Below are 17388 nucleotides of genomic sequence, written 5' to 3'. Positions count from 1 at the left end.
CAGGTAAACACAGGGAGCATTCATAAGTAGTTGAGAAAGAGTGAATTATCCAATTTAGAGGATAAGTAATGGAATGAACCAAGGACTTGGCAATGCTGGCAAGAGGTAGGGTATGCTGAATCTGCCTAACAATGGATGTTTTGGAGGCTAAAAATTAAGAAAGTGACTGTTGGAATCTCTCCAGTTGTCCTTAAGTTTAGAAAATTAACCCCACTCTGCAGTTCCTTTGAACTGGAGTTTTCTCTAGCTCTGGGGTATGGTGAATCATGATTCTATTCCACCCCAGATTCTTAATAGATTTTGATGAGGGTAAAAGAGCCATCACAGGCTGTTTTCCCTCCAACTTCTCAAGTCTGTTTTTCCCCCTGGCTTCTGTTAATAGAATCTTAACAGTAGAAGCCTATCCAAGGTCTTCTAGGGTATTCAGACTTCAGAGAAGAATCTTGAGACATTTTGGCCTGGGAAAGACTTTCCATACTAAATGTAGATTCAGAACCATGGTAAAAAAATACACTTTACCATCTGCCCCCACATCCAAGATAAACACAATTTGATATGATTGCACTATCCCCTTTAGGTTCCCAGTATGCTTAGATAATAACAGTTAACCATTTCCCATTACCATATCAAGAGGCAGGTATTATTCCCATTTTACAGATGAGGAAACTGAAGTGTAGAGAATTGAAGTTGCTTTCCCATAGTGTTAAGGTAAAATCCAGGTTTGTCTGATTCCAGAGTCCAAGCTCTTTGCCAATTACACCATACAATGAGTCTTGTATTCTTTTTGATAGGAAAATGCTAAAGCCAGCCCACACTGATAGGAATTTCCAAGGAAGAGCATTCCATAATCCCACACAATGTTTAACTGCCCTCATGATCAGGAAATTGTTCACTTATGTAACGAATATCCCTCCAAACAACGTGGAAATTCATTTCCTCTTGACTGGGTTTTTCACTCTGGGCCGTTGCTTGGCAGCTTTCCTGATATCAAAACAGTCATCAAGATCCTATTCTTACACTCCAGGAGGTCTTGGACTTGTTGGCCTCTGCCCGTGGGTGTTCTCACTGGCTCCTTTGAACCCCCCTCCCCAGACAGTGCTGAGTTGGGCAAGTCTCTTGGGGAGTGAGAAAGTGACACTTGAGAACATATTGGTTTATTATTACACACAGAGGAGTAAAATTAACCATGAGATGCCTCTGGAATTGCAAACAGGAGGATGTCACCATCTTCTCATCCTGTCTGCCTTTTTCTTGATTTTTACTTCCCCATCTTTGAAACGGTTGAATTATTTAGTTGAAGGATGCATATGTAACTTAGAAAAATCCCCTCCTTCTCCAAATTCCAGTGTGTGTTGTAGCTGAATTGCTGTTCTAGTTTTTAAACTCACTAGACTCATCTTTTCTGATTCCTTTTAAGGCTAAAATGACAAACTAATACAAATTCAGGTATGTGGCTGAATGTTTTTCTTTTCCCAGTAAATACACTTGAGTTTTAAACTGAGTCCTTTAGTGCTTTTAAACCAAGAAGTCTTCACAGTATCATCCCATGTGGGGGATGCATATCAATTCTCTTGCATCCCACTGGGTAATTCCAGAATAAACAGGCTTAGAGGAAGCTGCAATGAGCATCTTCTCTTTGTTCTTTTTGTGTGACTAGCCTTTCTCCCAAACAACCACCACAAAGTCTGGAAAAAATCTGAAAGTGCTATTGGATAACAGGAGCTACCACTGAAATGCTGGATTGCCTACCATAATACCAGTACTCATCTGACATCTAATTTCACATCACATCATACTCCTTATTATCTTTTTTAAAGCATGTGAGTATTCTCAGTGTTATCTCCACACAGTCATGAGTGTTTGCAAACTGAAAGTTTTCAAAGCCCTCCTAGGACATGACTTGTGAAATGGGTGTCTTTTTGGAGGAATGAGACTTAAGGAATGACAGGAAATCAGTAGCTTTCTCCTAAAAGGGACCTGATGATGTGCCCTTACATGTTGGCCTCCAGTTTTGTTAAGCCCTAAGACACTGTTGCTTGTCTTCTGGAGCAATGAAGTCTATAGAATAAAATTATAGGTGAGAGTTAGCTAGGAATTCCTAAGTACAATTCCCAGGAAAGTGGTGGGTTGTGGGTAGGAGGTGGGTGGTCAGATTACAGTCTCTATATCACTGTACCTGATAACAGCTTGTTAATCTTGTATCACTGATCATATCACATATAGTGAGCCTCAACATAGGGAAGAAGAGAGTGATAACTGCTGGACTTCCTGTTTGTGGTTCCTTTCCCTGTTGAGATAACAGAATGTCTCATCAAAGCCAGTAGCCGCTTAGGCAGGGAGATCAGGCTGGGCCAAGGCCAGGCTTCAGCCACCTGAGGAGGAGCACATGCACTTCCCAGCCTGGGGCCTCTGTGTCCTGGAGTGGGCAGCTACAGGCATGAAAGACTCCCCTGTGCATAGGCCCAGGGCTGAGTGGGAGGGAACATTTGACCCTGTTAGACCTCGTTAGCCTGCCTTTAGCACTGGGCCCCTACTCTCTCCTCTCCTCCTTCTCCTATACCCATGTTTCTCCTCTGGTTCAGAGCCAAAAGGCTCCAAGCTACTTGGTTGGGCACTGCTTCTGCTGCCCCACCAATTTTCACAAAACGTCCCAAGGAAAGGATATGAGGAAGGTGAAGCTGAGCCTCAGAATCACTCCCTTTCTTAAAGTCCTTTAGGGGTCTTATAACTCCAAAAGGGCAATTAACAGCTTATTTGTGTGATATATCCCTGTTAGCTCCTTAGCACTCCTATTCACGCTATTTGTCAATTTCCCATAGTTCTTCAGCTGCAGGAAGCAGTTTCTTCTAATCAGCCTTCCCCCGAAAGTTCAATTAATGCCAGACACTCATTTCATATGGATTGGAATTTAAGGAAACATACGTAAATATTTTTCTTAGCCCCTGACACCTCTATTTTGAATCACTTTGTTCCTATCTCTCCTAAGAGCATCTATATCCAGCCTTGTAGGACTGGGGATGTAACTCAGTGGTACAACACTTGCCTAGCATGCTTGAGGCCCTGGGTTCAATCTCCAACACCACAAAATACACACACACCCCAACAAAAATCAGATTGGTATGTTAATTCTGCCTTTAGTAGTCAGATGTGCATGACTTTTCTCCCCTAGATAAGCTGTCAAATCCTCTAAGGCAGACTTTTTTTTTTTTTACCATATTATGTATTGGTGCACTATAATTATACATAATGGTGAGATTTTTGTTATATGTTTGTACATGTACACAAGGCAGAATTTACATCATTTATCACCCTCACAGCTCTTAGCACATTGCCTAACACAAAGGAAGAGTTCAGTTTGTGTGGGCTGGCTGACTGTCTGGCTAAAGGGCTGACTGAGTGGCTATTTGACTGGCCGAAGGTCTCTCAAAAAGTTGGAGCTTGCCTTTCCACTAGGAATCCAGTTTCAGTCTCCCCAGCTCCATTAATGATCACGTAGCTGTGGGTCACTAGGGCCCCAAGGGAGAGAAAAAATGAGTCACACTATTATCAGAGGAATGGAAGGCAGAAACATCTGTCCTTGTGCAAGGGTTGAGCCATGAGGTAGGGAAATAAACACAATGACCTTCACTATCCCCCTAGGTCTATGGTTTATCTAAATTACTTTATGATGGAAGGTAATGGTGTTAGCTTATAGATGGTCAACTTGGGCCCAGACTTGGGAAGATTTCTAGGAAACTATTTAGAGCAAGGCTTTTCTTATTCAACCAGCCAAGGGGATCAGTGGCTCTGTCAGGTCTTCCCTGGTTTTTCTAGTTGATGATGAAATTCTATTTTCTTCTATTGAAATTTCCCAGATTAAGAAAGGTCACAGGAACCCCACACTAAGACAAAGGGAAGCTCTATGTCCTTTTTCCCTCACAAACCCTTCTATTCCAGAAGTGGACAGGTACTGAGAACCTGCAAGAATTTGAAGAGCAAAAGGCCCTCAAACACCTTCTGAGACTGGAATCTCAGATCCTAATGCCATGGAAGGAGTTTCCAAGGTTATATACAGATGGGGAACTAACACCATTCTGTAGCTTGAGGGATTTTATTCACTCTCTAGACCTCCATTTTGTCTCCTGTGAGAGATCTACTTTGCTGAGGTATTTGAAGGATGCAGTGAAGTTGGTAGCTCTGAAGGTGCTTTGGTTGCCAGTGAAGGGTCATTAGAGCCCCTTACCAGACTGCTGCCCACACAGCTCAGCAGAATCAGTAAGGCAACCCCTTCTTTCAACCTCTTATGAACCCTAATCATGTACTTTGGGATTCCTGGTGCCAGACCAAAAACATGACTTCTTAGGCTTTTCTCCAAAGATCTCTCCCTCTCCCCGTATTCCCACCTGCTGCCATTCCCTCTAAATAGGCTTGAATGTTGTGGTTCTAGCCTTTGCAACAAAAAGGCCCACTTAAGAAGTGCAAGGGTAGTGCCATAATAGGCTCCTATGAGCTGAGGACCCCTAGATTCAGGGTCTAGTTAAGCTAAATCTCAAGGGCCCCATTATTATCAGTGTTGTCCTAGTTAACAACACCCTTATGAATTAGGCTTGGTTAATTCCCAAAGAGGCTGAATGGCCTCCTAGATTCCCATACTTCCCATATTTAGGGTAATTGGAACTGAGATGCTGTGTCTTATTGAAACATAAACCTGGCATTTCCTTGATGGGACAATTAGTTGAGCCCAGCTTGGCCAGTTGGCCAGCATGGCAGGAGGTGGAATTTTCATATCTGATGAAGTCCTGCTTTTCAAGATCACCCTCATGGGAGACTAAGAGAGCATTCATACCCCCACTGTTACCTTGCTAGCTTTAAGTTATTTTCTTCAGGCTCCTTGGAGACAGTTGTTAGGCTCTTTCTATTGGCTCTGAATACTGTTAGATCAGCAGGGTCTTATTTTGGGAATTAGGAGACTGAGGCACTAACCCCAGCTGTGTGGACCTGGGAAAATTTTTGTACCTGTATCAGCCTTATTTTTCCCCTCTGCCAAATGGAGATTGTGAGATCTATTTCATCCTCTTCATAATGGTGGTTACAAGAATGAAAGGAAGGGGCTGGGGTTATGGCTCAATGGTAGAGTGCGTGTCTCACATGTGTGACACACTGGGTTCGATTCTCAGCACTGCATATAAATAAATGAATAAGATAAAAGTCCATCAAAAACTAAATAAATATTTTAAAAAAGAATGAAAGGAATAAGCACATAGCCATTTAGTAGATAACTTAAATGAAATAACTGTTCCAAAAAGGCAGCAGCTCTGGCCAAGATGGTTAGTTTCCTTGGTGAGGGGCATTGTCATGTTTTCTAGTTATTTCCAGTAAAAATATGGAATTTTCTATATAACCTCAGGGACAAAGTCCAGCTTCCACCCTCCCCACTCCTTGCCCCAATTTCTTCTAGTCACATGTACCCAGTTTGGATCCCTTTTAATCAATAAAACAGTTACTCAATCAAAACGTGTTTATTGATCACCTATTGTGTGCCCAGCACTGTTACACATAGTCTGGGGTATACAAAGAGGTCTAAGATAGAGCTCCAAGTGTTTACAATGTGCTTTTGAGATCAGATACACACACACATAAACACACACACACACAAAACTAACAACCAGAAATTGTGAATGATGAGCATCAAGAAGCAATTTGTACATTGGGGGTTGAAAGAAGGAGGGGAAAGAGAGGGATGGAGTGGTCAGAGAAGGCTCAATGAAAGAGGTGGTGCTGAGCAAGTTCTCCAAGCATGGGGAGGACTTGGCTATCAGAAGAGGGCTTCCAGGTCAGTGAACAACTTGAACATAGTAAGAAGGTGGAAACATGAAAGCATGTTACAGACCATTAATGGGCTCCTTTTGCTGGCACTGAGATTTGGGGAGGTGTACTGGATTTCTTCCAAAGGTGGTCATAGCAAACTGGTGAGGAAAAATGTCTCCAGTTTATGACCCCCCACCAACTCCAATTCCAGGAGAATTGGAGCATTCTCAGACCTTGGATGTGGAACTGTCTGCCTGGGAACCATTTTCTACACTTGTGCCTCAAATGCAATCCCAGGCAGCAGCTCAGTTCTCATTCAGATCATGGTCACAACACCTTGGGCATGTATGTTCCACACCACAGCGTTTGAGTTCCTTTGGGATTATCTTCTGATGGGTGGTGAGGAGGATAGGAAGGGTGACAAAGGACCCAACTGGTGTTGGGTTCTTTCAGAGGCTCTATAGTGCTCTGTGAGCAGACCCCATGCAGGGGGCTGGTCTCAGCCCTTTGGGGCTGATTTTCCGTTAGGTCTGAAGACTTTCTGGGAGGCTGCCTCTTTTTGGCACAGTAGAAATACCCAGTGGAGTTACCACACATGTCCAACCAATTTCTTAGATACCAAAATTCTTATTCTTTTTTGACCAGGGTCAAGAAGTAGTATCTTGCTCAGTCTCCCACAGCTTTCCTGTTGTCATCTCCCGGCCAAGGACCAGTTCTTGAAAAACTGGTTTATTGTTCCTCAGGAAACCATTGTCTATGGCCCTTAGCCTTGTGGTTTAGACAGGAAGCCAGGTCAGGTGCCCCAGAGGGAGGCAGAGTCTTTGGTGAAAGTTGAAACTGCAGTTTCTGAAGCAGTTCCTCAGTGGAGTCAGAGTTAGCAGCTGCCTTGAACTTTCCACCATATCTTTTTTCCTTGTCCTTCCCTCTAGCTATGGGCTTGATCCTTAACACACATATGTGAAGGAATTCTGGGAAGTGCCCTGGGAAAATGGTTCTGGCTTTTGGTTCCAGGCTGCTTTCCTTTCCTCCCATCCTGAACCTAGTTGCTTTCCATTCCCTGGACACCATAAGGTGGCCTTCTTTCAGTTCATGCACAAACCAGCCTGGACACTCTGGAGTCATAACAAGAGTGGGTTGGAGGCTCCAGGGCTCATTGCTGACCAATCAGTTTCTTTGGAAGGAGGTTTGAGAAAGAGGTTAGAGCGATGCCCATATAAGCCACCATTCCTTCTTCTCTCTATCCCCCAGCAATGAGCTAAAAGCCAGCCAGAGAGACATCTTTGATCACAGAGAGGGTCAGTCAGTGGGATGTGATTAGTAGGTTTTGGGATGGATTTCCACGTAAACCAAAATGTAGGAAGGAGCCTCTGGGGCCTGGTCAAAGGTAGGGAGTGGGATTTGGAGTTTGAGGTTGAGTACTTGGGGTGGGGGGAAAGGTGAAGGATATGGGATGGCTTGGCGAGTATACTTGGCAATTCAGCCTACATGCTGCCATACCAGCTCCCATGTCTGCCTTTTGCTCCATCCAATAGCCAAAGTCAGTCTATCCTCAGCAGCACCTTCTGACATGATCCAGTGGCAATGTCCCTCTCCTGTGCCCCTGGGGGCACTGTCCCCTGGTTTCACAGACCCAGCCACCCCCTGGCCCCAGGTTCTTCAGACATACCCTGTCAGGCTGTAGGAGTTGAACTCACTCTTGGCTTTGGGTGGTTGATTAGGCCTTGGAGAGCTCCTTGTGGCAAGAGGCTGGGCCTGGTAGCCATCATAGTAGTTGGCATGATTTCCCTGGGATGAGCAGGAAAAGCAGAGGATGATTCCAGCTATCAGGGAGAACAGGGAGGAAATAATGCCCAAGTAAAGGGCCTCTCCAATCTCAAATTTCATGCTGTCAGGCACCAGTGGTGAGTAGAAGTCCCGCAGGATCCCATGAAGATTCCAGGCAACAGGGATGAAGCCCAGGAGGCCTCCAAGAATGAAGAAGACTCCACCCACTACTGCCACTCTGTCTTTAGCTCGGGATTCCTGGCAGAAGACTGTGCATCTCATGCCCACCACAGAGATAATGCAGGCCAGTGAAGAGATTGCACTAGATGTCACCATCATGGCCTGGGCAGCCTGGATGTCAGCAGGCAGGCCTAGAAGAGTGCTGTAGATGTCACACTGGGTAATGCCTGTGCTGTGTGTGGCACACTCCATCCAGAGACCCTTGGAGAAGCCGACTGCTGTCACAATGCTGGCACCAACATAAGAACTTGTACGCCAGCTAGGAAGCAGCATGGCAATCAATGTGCCCAGCAGCCCCAGAAGGCCTAGGACGTAGCCCACAAGTTGGACGCTAAGAGAGGCCATGGTAGACCTCTCAGCAGAAATGTCTTCAGGGCCTATTCCTTCGTCTTCTGGCTGCAGAACTCGATCCTTGAATCCTGGCCTCTAATCCTTCATTTCAAGGTGTCTCTCTCAGGCTGACTTCTCTCCTCCTTACAAGTGTCTGTGGGCGGCCACAAGCAGGCTCAAGAAGGCATCTAGAAAACCTAAAAAAAAATCCATAAACCAGATTAAATATTGACCAGAAGCTTATGAGAAACCAGAAAATGCTGAATGCCTTTTGACCTTTGTTATCTTTAGAAATAACACATGAGAAAGGAAAAAAAAAAAAAAAACTTTGAAACTGGAGCCAAAATGTCATCATCTCCTGCGTAGGCGCATGCCTTAGGTTGGCAGTTGGACAAAGGCAGGGGCCAGACAGGTGGCTATTTCCGAGAAGGTAGTGATGGCAGTGGCGGTTATGGTGGTTGCATTAACTCCACTGCTAGTCTCCAAGGACTGCTGTTTAATGCATTGCCAAGCAACAGTGCCAAAGGGCCCCACAATTGCAGAATGAGGCCAAATTCCAGGGGACTGGATCAGGACGAAGAGGTCCTAGAAATGTAGCCTTGGACTCCAGCTTGTTAGAGGTTGCTTGAATCTCTAAAGACTTAGAGAGTAGTGGCTTGAATCATCCTGTCCACAGCAAAAATCTACTCCAGGGCAGATTGGGACAGGAAACAGAGCTTTCGCCTATACTCTGAGAGTTCAGGTCTTCCCAGCTTTTCCCAAAGTCCTCTCTGTGAGGCTGGCCTTAAGCCCCTGCAAGTATAACACACCAGATATATCCTATCTGTTCTCCTATTAGATGCCCCCATCATCAGTCTCTCAGATGATGTGGGAGGACTCTAGAGAAAGATTGTTCCAGATCCTAGGTGGATCCCTAAAGTTCCCTGAACTATCTGTTAGGGGCTATAGGATAGAGGAAAGGGAAGCTGCTTTAAAATAGAGGGCTTTATAAGAGGCAGGCATCTGAACCAATCCTTTGGACCCTCAGAGCTGCACAGGATTTTGCAGTGTTCAGGGAGTCCCCACTTTTTCCAAGGTTCAGGACACTAAGGATGAAGGGTACATCTTTTTCCATCCTCTACAAGACCCTTCAGCGCACTAATTCTTCAACTCACTACAATCTGGCTGTTCCATTTTAGCCTTCTTCAAATTTTCTCCTTCCCTACTCATTTCTTAAGTGTATTTCTGCGAAGTTCATTCTTTTCTCAGTCAACATTCTACCACTGAGCAAACACATCTACCCCTATGACAATCTATTACCTATCCATTGGGACTCCCAAATCTGATTTTCTAATACAGGCACTCTTGACCTGCAAAACTGGCAGAGGAATCCTCTATTCAAAATTTCCACAGGAGAATTTCATAGGCACCTCAAATCTGGCATGTCCAAAAGAAAACGCATTACCTCCCCTGTTACATGTTTCTTCAAACAGTTCTCTGGATCTCCTGTGGTCATTGAATAATACCTCTGTCCATCTCCTTATACCAGAACAAAATCCTAGAAGTGATCCTTGATACCTTTCTTATTCTTATCCTCTGCATCTAATAGTTACTATGTCCACCAATTCTATCTCTTGAATATCTCTTGAATCCATGACTCCCCCCACCACCTTTATTTTCATTTTCACTGCTACTTCCTAGTATAGGGTTTCATCATTCTATCTCACCTGGAAGCAACAGCTTCCTAACTGGTCTTACTTACAATCTTGCCTCTTCCAATTCATTCCCCACATTGTTGCCAAGGTGATCTTTCAACACATTAATATGATCAAGTCACTACTCCATATAAGACATTCCAATGGCTCCCTACTGGTTAAAAGATGAAGTCCAAAGTCATTTGTACTCCATGACCTCCCAAACTTCACCTCTTGCCATTACCTTGTTAAACTAAATTTTTCTCAGCTCCTCAATCATGTCAAATGATCTTTAGCTTAAAAGTTTTAGTACAGGCTGTTGTATATAGAATGTCATGCATTTTCCTTCTCTGTTTAGTACTTTCTCATCCTTTAGGAATTAGCTCAGATGTCTCTTATTCTACGCTTAGTCAAGTACTCCTTCTCTATATTCTTATATTATCCTGTATTTCTTTACTTCAATTATCACCATCCTCATAGCAATAATAATAATACTTTAGTGTTTCTCATGTAATGATTAATAAACATTTTACATGTGTTAGCTCACTTAATCATCACAATCTTTTTGTGATAGGTACCAATAATACCTACTGAGGAAACCAAAATAAGGATAGTACTTTGCTCACTATATTGTAATTTCGTATTTAAACTCTTATTCTCTTTGCTATTCTGCAAGCAACTTGACAGCAGAGACTACATTTGATGTATCTCTATCTCATATATCTTACACAGTGCTTAACTTAATGCAGATGTTCAAAAATATCTTCTTTTTAAATTTGTTTTAGTTGTTGATAGACCTTTATTTTATTTATTTAGTTATATGTGGTGCTGAGAATCAAATCCACCACCTCATGCATGCTAGGCAAGTGCTCTACCACTAAGCTACAAGCCCAGGCCCAAAAATATCTTCTTAATGAAAGAATAAGAGTGGTAAAGAGGTATGAGAAGGTCCATATGACTATAAAAGACAGATTTTCAAAATGAGTCAATGACATTGAACTATAATGGTTACAAAGTGCTCCCCAATGTTGGGAAAAAAAGATTGAGATGAAGGATATCAAAGGAAGAAAGGAGTAAATACAATAGGGGGAGATGGGGAAACGGGCAAAAAACAGTTTCATATACACATGCACACACACCTATATACATATGCATGAATGTATGTATATGTGCAGACTCATTTGTTGAATATCTTATCTTTTCAATTAAATTATAAACAATTTGAGGGTGAAAAAAAACTTCTCTTGTGCCTCTACAGCATTGGCCACATAGTTGATAGTCAATACAATTCATCAGTGTCCAATATTATGTTGCCAGTGTTGATACAAAGCAGTGCAGAACAGGAACCAATAATTTGATGAACTTTGTCACTTTCGGTTGTGATACTGAGCAATTTCTTTCCTGGCACTTATTTTCTTGAAGACATTAGTGATTTTTGTTTTGTTTTGTTGTACTGGGGATTGAACCCAGGACCTTGTACTTGCTGGACAAGTACTCTACCACTGAACTATATCCCCAGTGCTCTGGCATGGTTATTGTTAACTTGCATTGAGTTGCATTTATCCCAATCATGATGAGCATAACAGTGAGGCTTTCAGTGCTGCTTGGTGGTCCTAATTTTCCCTGGTATGCATTCTACTTCAAATATTTACCACTCTTTTTAAAGCTCCCTACTCTGCCTTCTCACCGTGAAGCTTATTACCTTCTTTCTTGATCAATCTCTTTGCAGTCCAGATCCCTGAACAAGCCATTTAATACCGATGTCCCTACTTCTTCACCCTCCCAATCACTTCTCAGTTCTCTGCAGTCTGATTTTTTGCCATTAGTCATCCACTGACTATGTTCTCACCAAGGTTATCAATTACTTCCTTGTTCCAACATCCAATGGTTCTGTCTATCATCTTTTCTTCTCCCTCTCCTTCATAAAATGCCTTCTCCCTTGTTGTCTATAGCACCATTCCCAGATCTCCCCACCCATCAAAATGATTCTTCTAGGCATAGTAGTAAATACCTATATCCTGGCTACTGAAGAGGCCAAAGTGGGAGTCTTCCAAGTTTGAGGCCAACCTGGGCAATTTAGTGAGACTCTGTCTCAAAACAAACAAACAAAAACATAAATAAATAAAAAGGCTGAGGATACAGCTCCATGGTAAATCACTCCTAGGTTTGATCTCTAGTATGGAGAAGAGGAAGAAAGATTCTCCTATGTCTTCTTCATAAGTTCTTCTTTGTGGCTGGGGATGTACTCAGTGGTAGAACACTTGACTGTCATGCATGAGGGCCTGGATTCAATCCCAAGTACAACAAAAAATTCCTCTTCCATTGCCCACTATTTAAATCTAACTATTCCCCTAGATTTCCTATGGTCTGTTTTATTCTTCACATTCTCCATGGGTGATCTCATTTACTCTCTCTCTCTGTGCCAATGACTAACTACCATCTCTCTCTCTCTCTCTCTCTCTCTCTAGGTTGTAGTTTCTGTAGTTACACTATTTCTTTTTTATCAGTTGTTGATGGACACAATACCTTTATTTTATTTATTTTTATGTGATGCTGAGCATCAAACCCAGTGCCTCACATGTGCTAGCCAAGCATTCTCCCACTGAGCTACAACCCCAGCCCTAGATCTCTCTCTTGAGTTCTTTGTTTGTGTTGTCAACTGCATTTGGAATGGCCCCACCTGAATGTGTTAACAGTACCTCAGATTCAACTTCTGCAAATCTGAAATCATTTGCCCGTTTCTCTCCATACCCTCAAACTATTCCTCATAGAGTATTTCCTATCTCAGTTCCTATCTCAATGGAGTCATCAGCCATCAAATAATCCAAGCCAGTCACCCTTGTTTCCTCACCTTTCCTTGATATATAATCATTATGAAGTCCTATCAGATCTGCTTCCAAATAAATCATGAATCCATTCACTTCTCTCCATCTCTACTACTGAAACCTTAGTTTAGGCCTTGCAACCATCATCTTTTATTCATTTGGAAATCACACAGGTACCTCAAATTGGACTAATTCCACTTCTCAACTGCCCCTGCAATCAATTATCTATCCAGTAGTCAAAGACCTTTCTGAAGTGGAAATGAAATAAGGACTGTCACCTCACCCTTTGCCATGTTTTTGTTTTTTTAAAAAAAAAAAAAAAAACAAAAAACAAAACTCCAGAAGTCTTTAATTCCAATCAGGATGAAGTTCAGTCTCCTTATTGCAGGAATCAGAAAACCCCTTCATTGTCTGGCCCCTGCTTTTCTTCCCAACCTCATATCTTACCATTAACCTCCAATACCATGGTTTATGCTCCCATGCATGCACATGCGCACACACACACATGACCCAATCATGCTTGAACACTTAAATTTCTCAGAATTTACATTTATTTTGTCTCCAAACCCTTAAGCCTGCTGTTCTACCTTCTACTACTTGTATGGCTAGTTGCTAGTCAACCTCCAGGACTCATCCTCTCCTTGAAACTGTCCCTGGGTCCTCTTCCCTTTCCCACCCAGGATTTATCCTTTTCCCTCCTTCCTTCTATCTACACCTGTGCTTTCAGTCAAAGTTAGTGAACAAACTTGATGCTTTGCTGGAGAAGACCTTCTACCTCCCAGAGAAGTAGTTTTCACCTCAGCCTTCCTGAGATGGCACCAGAAGAGCAGCCATGCTTGGGTTTCCCATGAGAATCAACAGCATTTCCCATGAGGAATGCTTTTCATCAGAGCCAGTCCTGCCTGACTCAGTTAAAGTAAGAAAGTATTTGGGGAGGGGGGAAAGTAAAGAAAATGTCATCACTGCGGTTTAGAATCTCCAAAGAGTCCATTTGGCATAGCTGGGCAAGAGGAAGAACAAGTCATTAGAGCTTATTCCACAATAGCCCCATGGGGATTCACTTTTCAGTCAGGGTCAGGAAGACAAGGTAGAAAAAATTACAAATGGTTGGGCGGTGATCCAGGCTACAGTCTGCTTTTATTTGTTTGATGAGCAGTAGGAAGTGAGGGCAGATAGGATTTAGATAAAGGGTCTTGACCTGAGTGTCAAAAGATCTAGTTTTTTTTTTTTTTTTTTTTTTTGTCTCAGTTCTGCCTGAAACCTGTCCAGGAAGTTCCCTATCTTCTCTAGGCCCTATTTGCTCATCTCTAAGGTTTTGCATCTCAAATAAGGTAATGGGGACAGGAAGTCCATTTTAACAAATACAAAAGACTGAAGAGCTGCTATTAGAAGCAAGTACCTTTAAAAGATACCTCCCTTTGAGCGATCCTCCTAGAGGCCAAGCACCATCTACTCTGGAGGTACAGAGAAATCTAGGCCCTGCCAGCAGAATTTGTCTTCTGGGCAGGAGGCCAACATACTCCATGGCTCAAGGGCTGTGTAAGAAAGTTTCACTTAGGATCCTTACCTAATCTTCCTTAGGGGAGGGATTGGAACTGCAGGAGAGGATTAGGAGGGTCAAGACTGACAGCAGCTCCTGACTTAACCCTTTCTCACCTGGGTACTTGCCCTGATATTTTCCCCACCTTTTGCTCCAAGCATCTAGTGCACAGTACTCCTCTTTTTAAGGTGCTTTCAAAAGACTGAGTGTGACATGGTGTCCTTGGGCTTAAGAAATGATCTGAAGCAGCCTTCGGTATCTGATAGAAGCCACCACTGCCTTCATCTGTAAATCAGCCTCACTTTTCTATCCATTAATCACACAGCCCCTCAGAGGAATTGCAGACACTTGCTCCCTCCTCTGCACCTCACTTCTAGCTTCCAGTGGCTCTAGTAGGTGTTAAAGCCATTCCTTAAGGCCATATTTTTGGAAAGTTTGTCCTTGGATCAGTTAATCTTTCCTTCTGCATCAGTTGATTGATGACAGTTCAGGAAGGAACTGCAAACAGATTGAGAAACTTTCTAATTGCTTTAAAAATAAGTTCAGTTTTGTCCTTATTATTGAAGCAAAGTGTGCTGGAAAACACAGAAAGGCAGAATTTAGAAAACAAAAACTACCTAAAATCCCCTAACTAGAAGTGCTGTGAATGTTTTGGCTACAACTTCATTTTCATGGAAGATACTTGAAAAGAATAATGCTTCATTCCAAATAAGGAATTTCTAATGGTAGACATGCAGACCACTAGGAGAGTTATTTAAGGGCTTAAGGGGAAGGCTTTATGACTTCTCTCAGGAATCTACCTTCTGCTGCTTCCCTGAGCCTTTATGCTAAGGAGGACTCCTGAGATTCCAGCCCTCCTCAGCACTCCCACAAATAGGCAGAGAGGTTAAAGGCAGCTCCTCTCCTCTTGTATTTACCATACTCCTTTTATCCCCAAAGCTCCAGTTAGAAATTATCTGATTTGAAGAGTGCTTCTTCTGGTTCTGTACCGTCAAAGACTGGAACCTTTGTGACATCTTTGAAGAAAAAAATACCACCAACCCAAGTGCCAGAGGAATTTTTCCTCCCATATCCTTCATTCAGAAAGTCAAGGTAGCCCAGCCTGACTCTACCAGGAGCTAAACTAACAACAACCAGGAAGGAAAAACACGCACTTAGGTGATTAGCAAAGGCAGTGACTAAATCAGGATTGAGATACTTACAGAACAATTCTTTTGTAGAGCCACAGAGGAGGAGATACCCCAGGAGAGGAAGGAAGGGGTCCTGAGAAAGGGGAACAAGGTCCAAGGGGCCACAGGCTGAGGTGATAAAGGATTTCTAATTGTTAACCACAGCTTTGCAAAATCCATCTGCAAATCTGAGCCTTATTACAGATGAGAATTAAACCCCTGGAGACTGGGAAGGATTGAGGTACTTAAAAAAAAAAAAAAAAAGGTTTGGTGGGTTTTGTGTTTTTCCTGTCAAAAACTCCAGCTGGGCCTTTGTGTGGTGACCTCTGTGAGCCCAGAAGAAACCTTGTGGGGAGGGGGGTTTGGCCCAAGGAAGAATTTAGAACATTCCAGCTTTGGGGGGAGAAAAGGAGGCTCTGTTGCCCATTAGGTGTCCCTGGCTAGCAGCCCTGAGGCCCAGCAGGAAGTAAGCCTCATAAACACAGCCCTGGAGAGTTAGTGCCCAAGCAGCCCTGCACTGTGGCCCTGTGCTGCCTATAGCTCCACGGATTCTTCTACCCATTTTGGTTCTCCAGCAAGCCCCCAGCTCTACTCTACCCCTAAGGTTGACCCAAGGCTCAAGGTCAAACATGTGCTGTAGATTCAGTCTCTGCAAGTTCAAAGAGCAGAACCTACCAAGTGAGGACTGAGGTGGCTATCATAATGGCAGGCTTACCATTTTTCACCACACACACCAATACCATACACTATGCCATTTAAGCTACTCAAAAGTTCTGCGTAGTGCACATTGGGTTTCTTTTCCAAGTGGAAAAAATGTTTTCCTTTTTTTTCTGAATAGGAAATTACTAGATGGTATTGAAAAGAATTCAGAAGAGAAAGAAGAAATAGAAGTCCTCACAATGCCATGAGCCAGAGATCATCATTGCTAACATTTTGATGTACTATACAAAATATTAATAGAATTACTTTTTACGAAATTTTGTCATGCTGTAACTACAATTCTGTAACTTTCTATAGTTTCTAGAACTTGTATCACGGACCTGTTGCCATGCCAATAAAAAATAGAGCTACATCATTCTTTTATGGCTTCATTGCATTCTATATAAAAATATGATTTCTTTAACCATCAACAGACATTTTTGTTATTTCCATTTTTTACCATTAAAACCTCACATCTTTACACATAACACTGCCAAATTCCTAGGCATACAATTGCTAGGTCTGAAAGTATGCATTCTTTAAAGGTTAATACAATATATTATAAAAATTAGGCAGTTTTTAGTATTCCCAGGTGAGAAATCTAAATCCCAATTAGATGAAAGAATACGTTACCAAACATCTCAAGTTGAGCATTAATATTTAGATCTGGCCAGGAGAAGTGGCACATGCCTGTAATACCAGCAGCTTGGGAGGCTGAGGCAGGAAGATAGCAAGTTCAAATCCAACCTCAGCAAAAGTGAGTTCCTAAGCAACTCAGTGAGACCCTGTCTTTAAATAAAATACAAAATAGGGCTGGGGATGTGGCTCAATGGTTGAGTGCTCCTGAGTTCAATCCCCGGTATCCCCCTCAAAAAATTTAGACCTGGAATCCAGATGTCTAGGTCAGTAAACTTTCCAGTGAACCACAATGACTCTTTTCACAGGATCTCATGTAAAAATCATAAGGCTAGTGGACGCTAATCATTGAACACTTTGTGGTGCCAAGCACTGTGTAGAGAGTTTCACATACATTGTCTCACTGAGCTAGTGCAGAGCAGAGGCAGACATGAGCACTAAACATGGCCAACTCTGGAGTTTGAATCATTATGCTGGATTTCCCTTTCTCAAGTAATATTAAAACAAACAGATTTGTTGCCTAGGGCGAATTCAGTGAAGCAAATCAGAAATCATTCTTCCTAAGGTGGCCCATCCCTGTCTTGCAGGTATGAATTAGGGCACTGATACCTCGGCAGTGCTCCAGAACAGGGGTCTTTCTGGCATGTTCCCCCTTGGCAGTCTGGAACAGCCTAAAGGACAGCCAGGACTGAACTTAGGCACAGGGAGTGTCTGGGCATGAAAAC

The 17388-nt window shown here is 42.8% G+C and overlaps 2 protein-coding genes across 3 annotated transcripts in view; one reads left to right on the top strand and one right to left on the bottom strand.

Annotated features, from left to right (window-relative positions):
- Window positions 1-16251, top strand: part of Morc4 (MORC family CW-type zinc finger 4) — an 81456-nt gene extending 65205 nt beyond the window's left edge. Inside the window, exon 17 of one of the 2 annotated variants that reach the window (XM_071606170.1) lies at window positions 16167-16251. In XM_071606170.1, coding sequence (XP_071462271.1) covers window positions 16167-16236 — 70 coding nt within the window. In that variant the 3' untranslated portion in view covers window positions 16237-16251. The remainder of the gene's footprint in view (window positions 1-16166) is intronic. The other variant, XM_071606172.1, reaches the window with a different exon arrangement.
- Cldn2 (claudin 2) lies at window positions 7444-8136 on the bottom strand. Its single transcript, XM_027930760.2, has one exon. It carries the CDS (start codon window positions 8134-8136, stop codon window positions 7444-7446), a length of 693 nt encoding a protein of 230 aa, XP_027786561.1.
- Window positions 16252-17388: the final 1137 nt, after the last annotated feature.

Source organism: Marmota flaviventris, chromosome X (assembly GCF_047511675.1).
Source record: "Marmota flaviventris isolate mMarFla1 chromosome X, mMarFla1.hap1, whole genome shotgun sequence".
Lineage (NCBI taxonomy): Eukaryota > Metazoa > Chordata > Mammalia > Rodentia > Sciuridae > Marmota > Marmota flaviventris.
This window is presented reverse-complemented; position numbering and strand designations above follow the sequence as displayed.

Excerpts from the sequence above, each read along its gene's own strand:
- Cldn2 (XM_027930760.2), bottom strand. The coding sequence starts at position 8,136 with ATGGCCTCTCTTAGCGTCCAACTTGTGGGCTACGTCCTAGGCCTTCTG.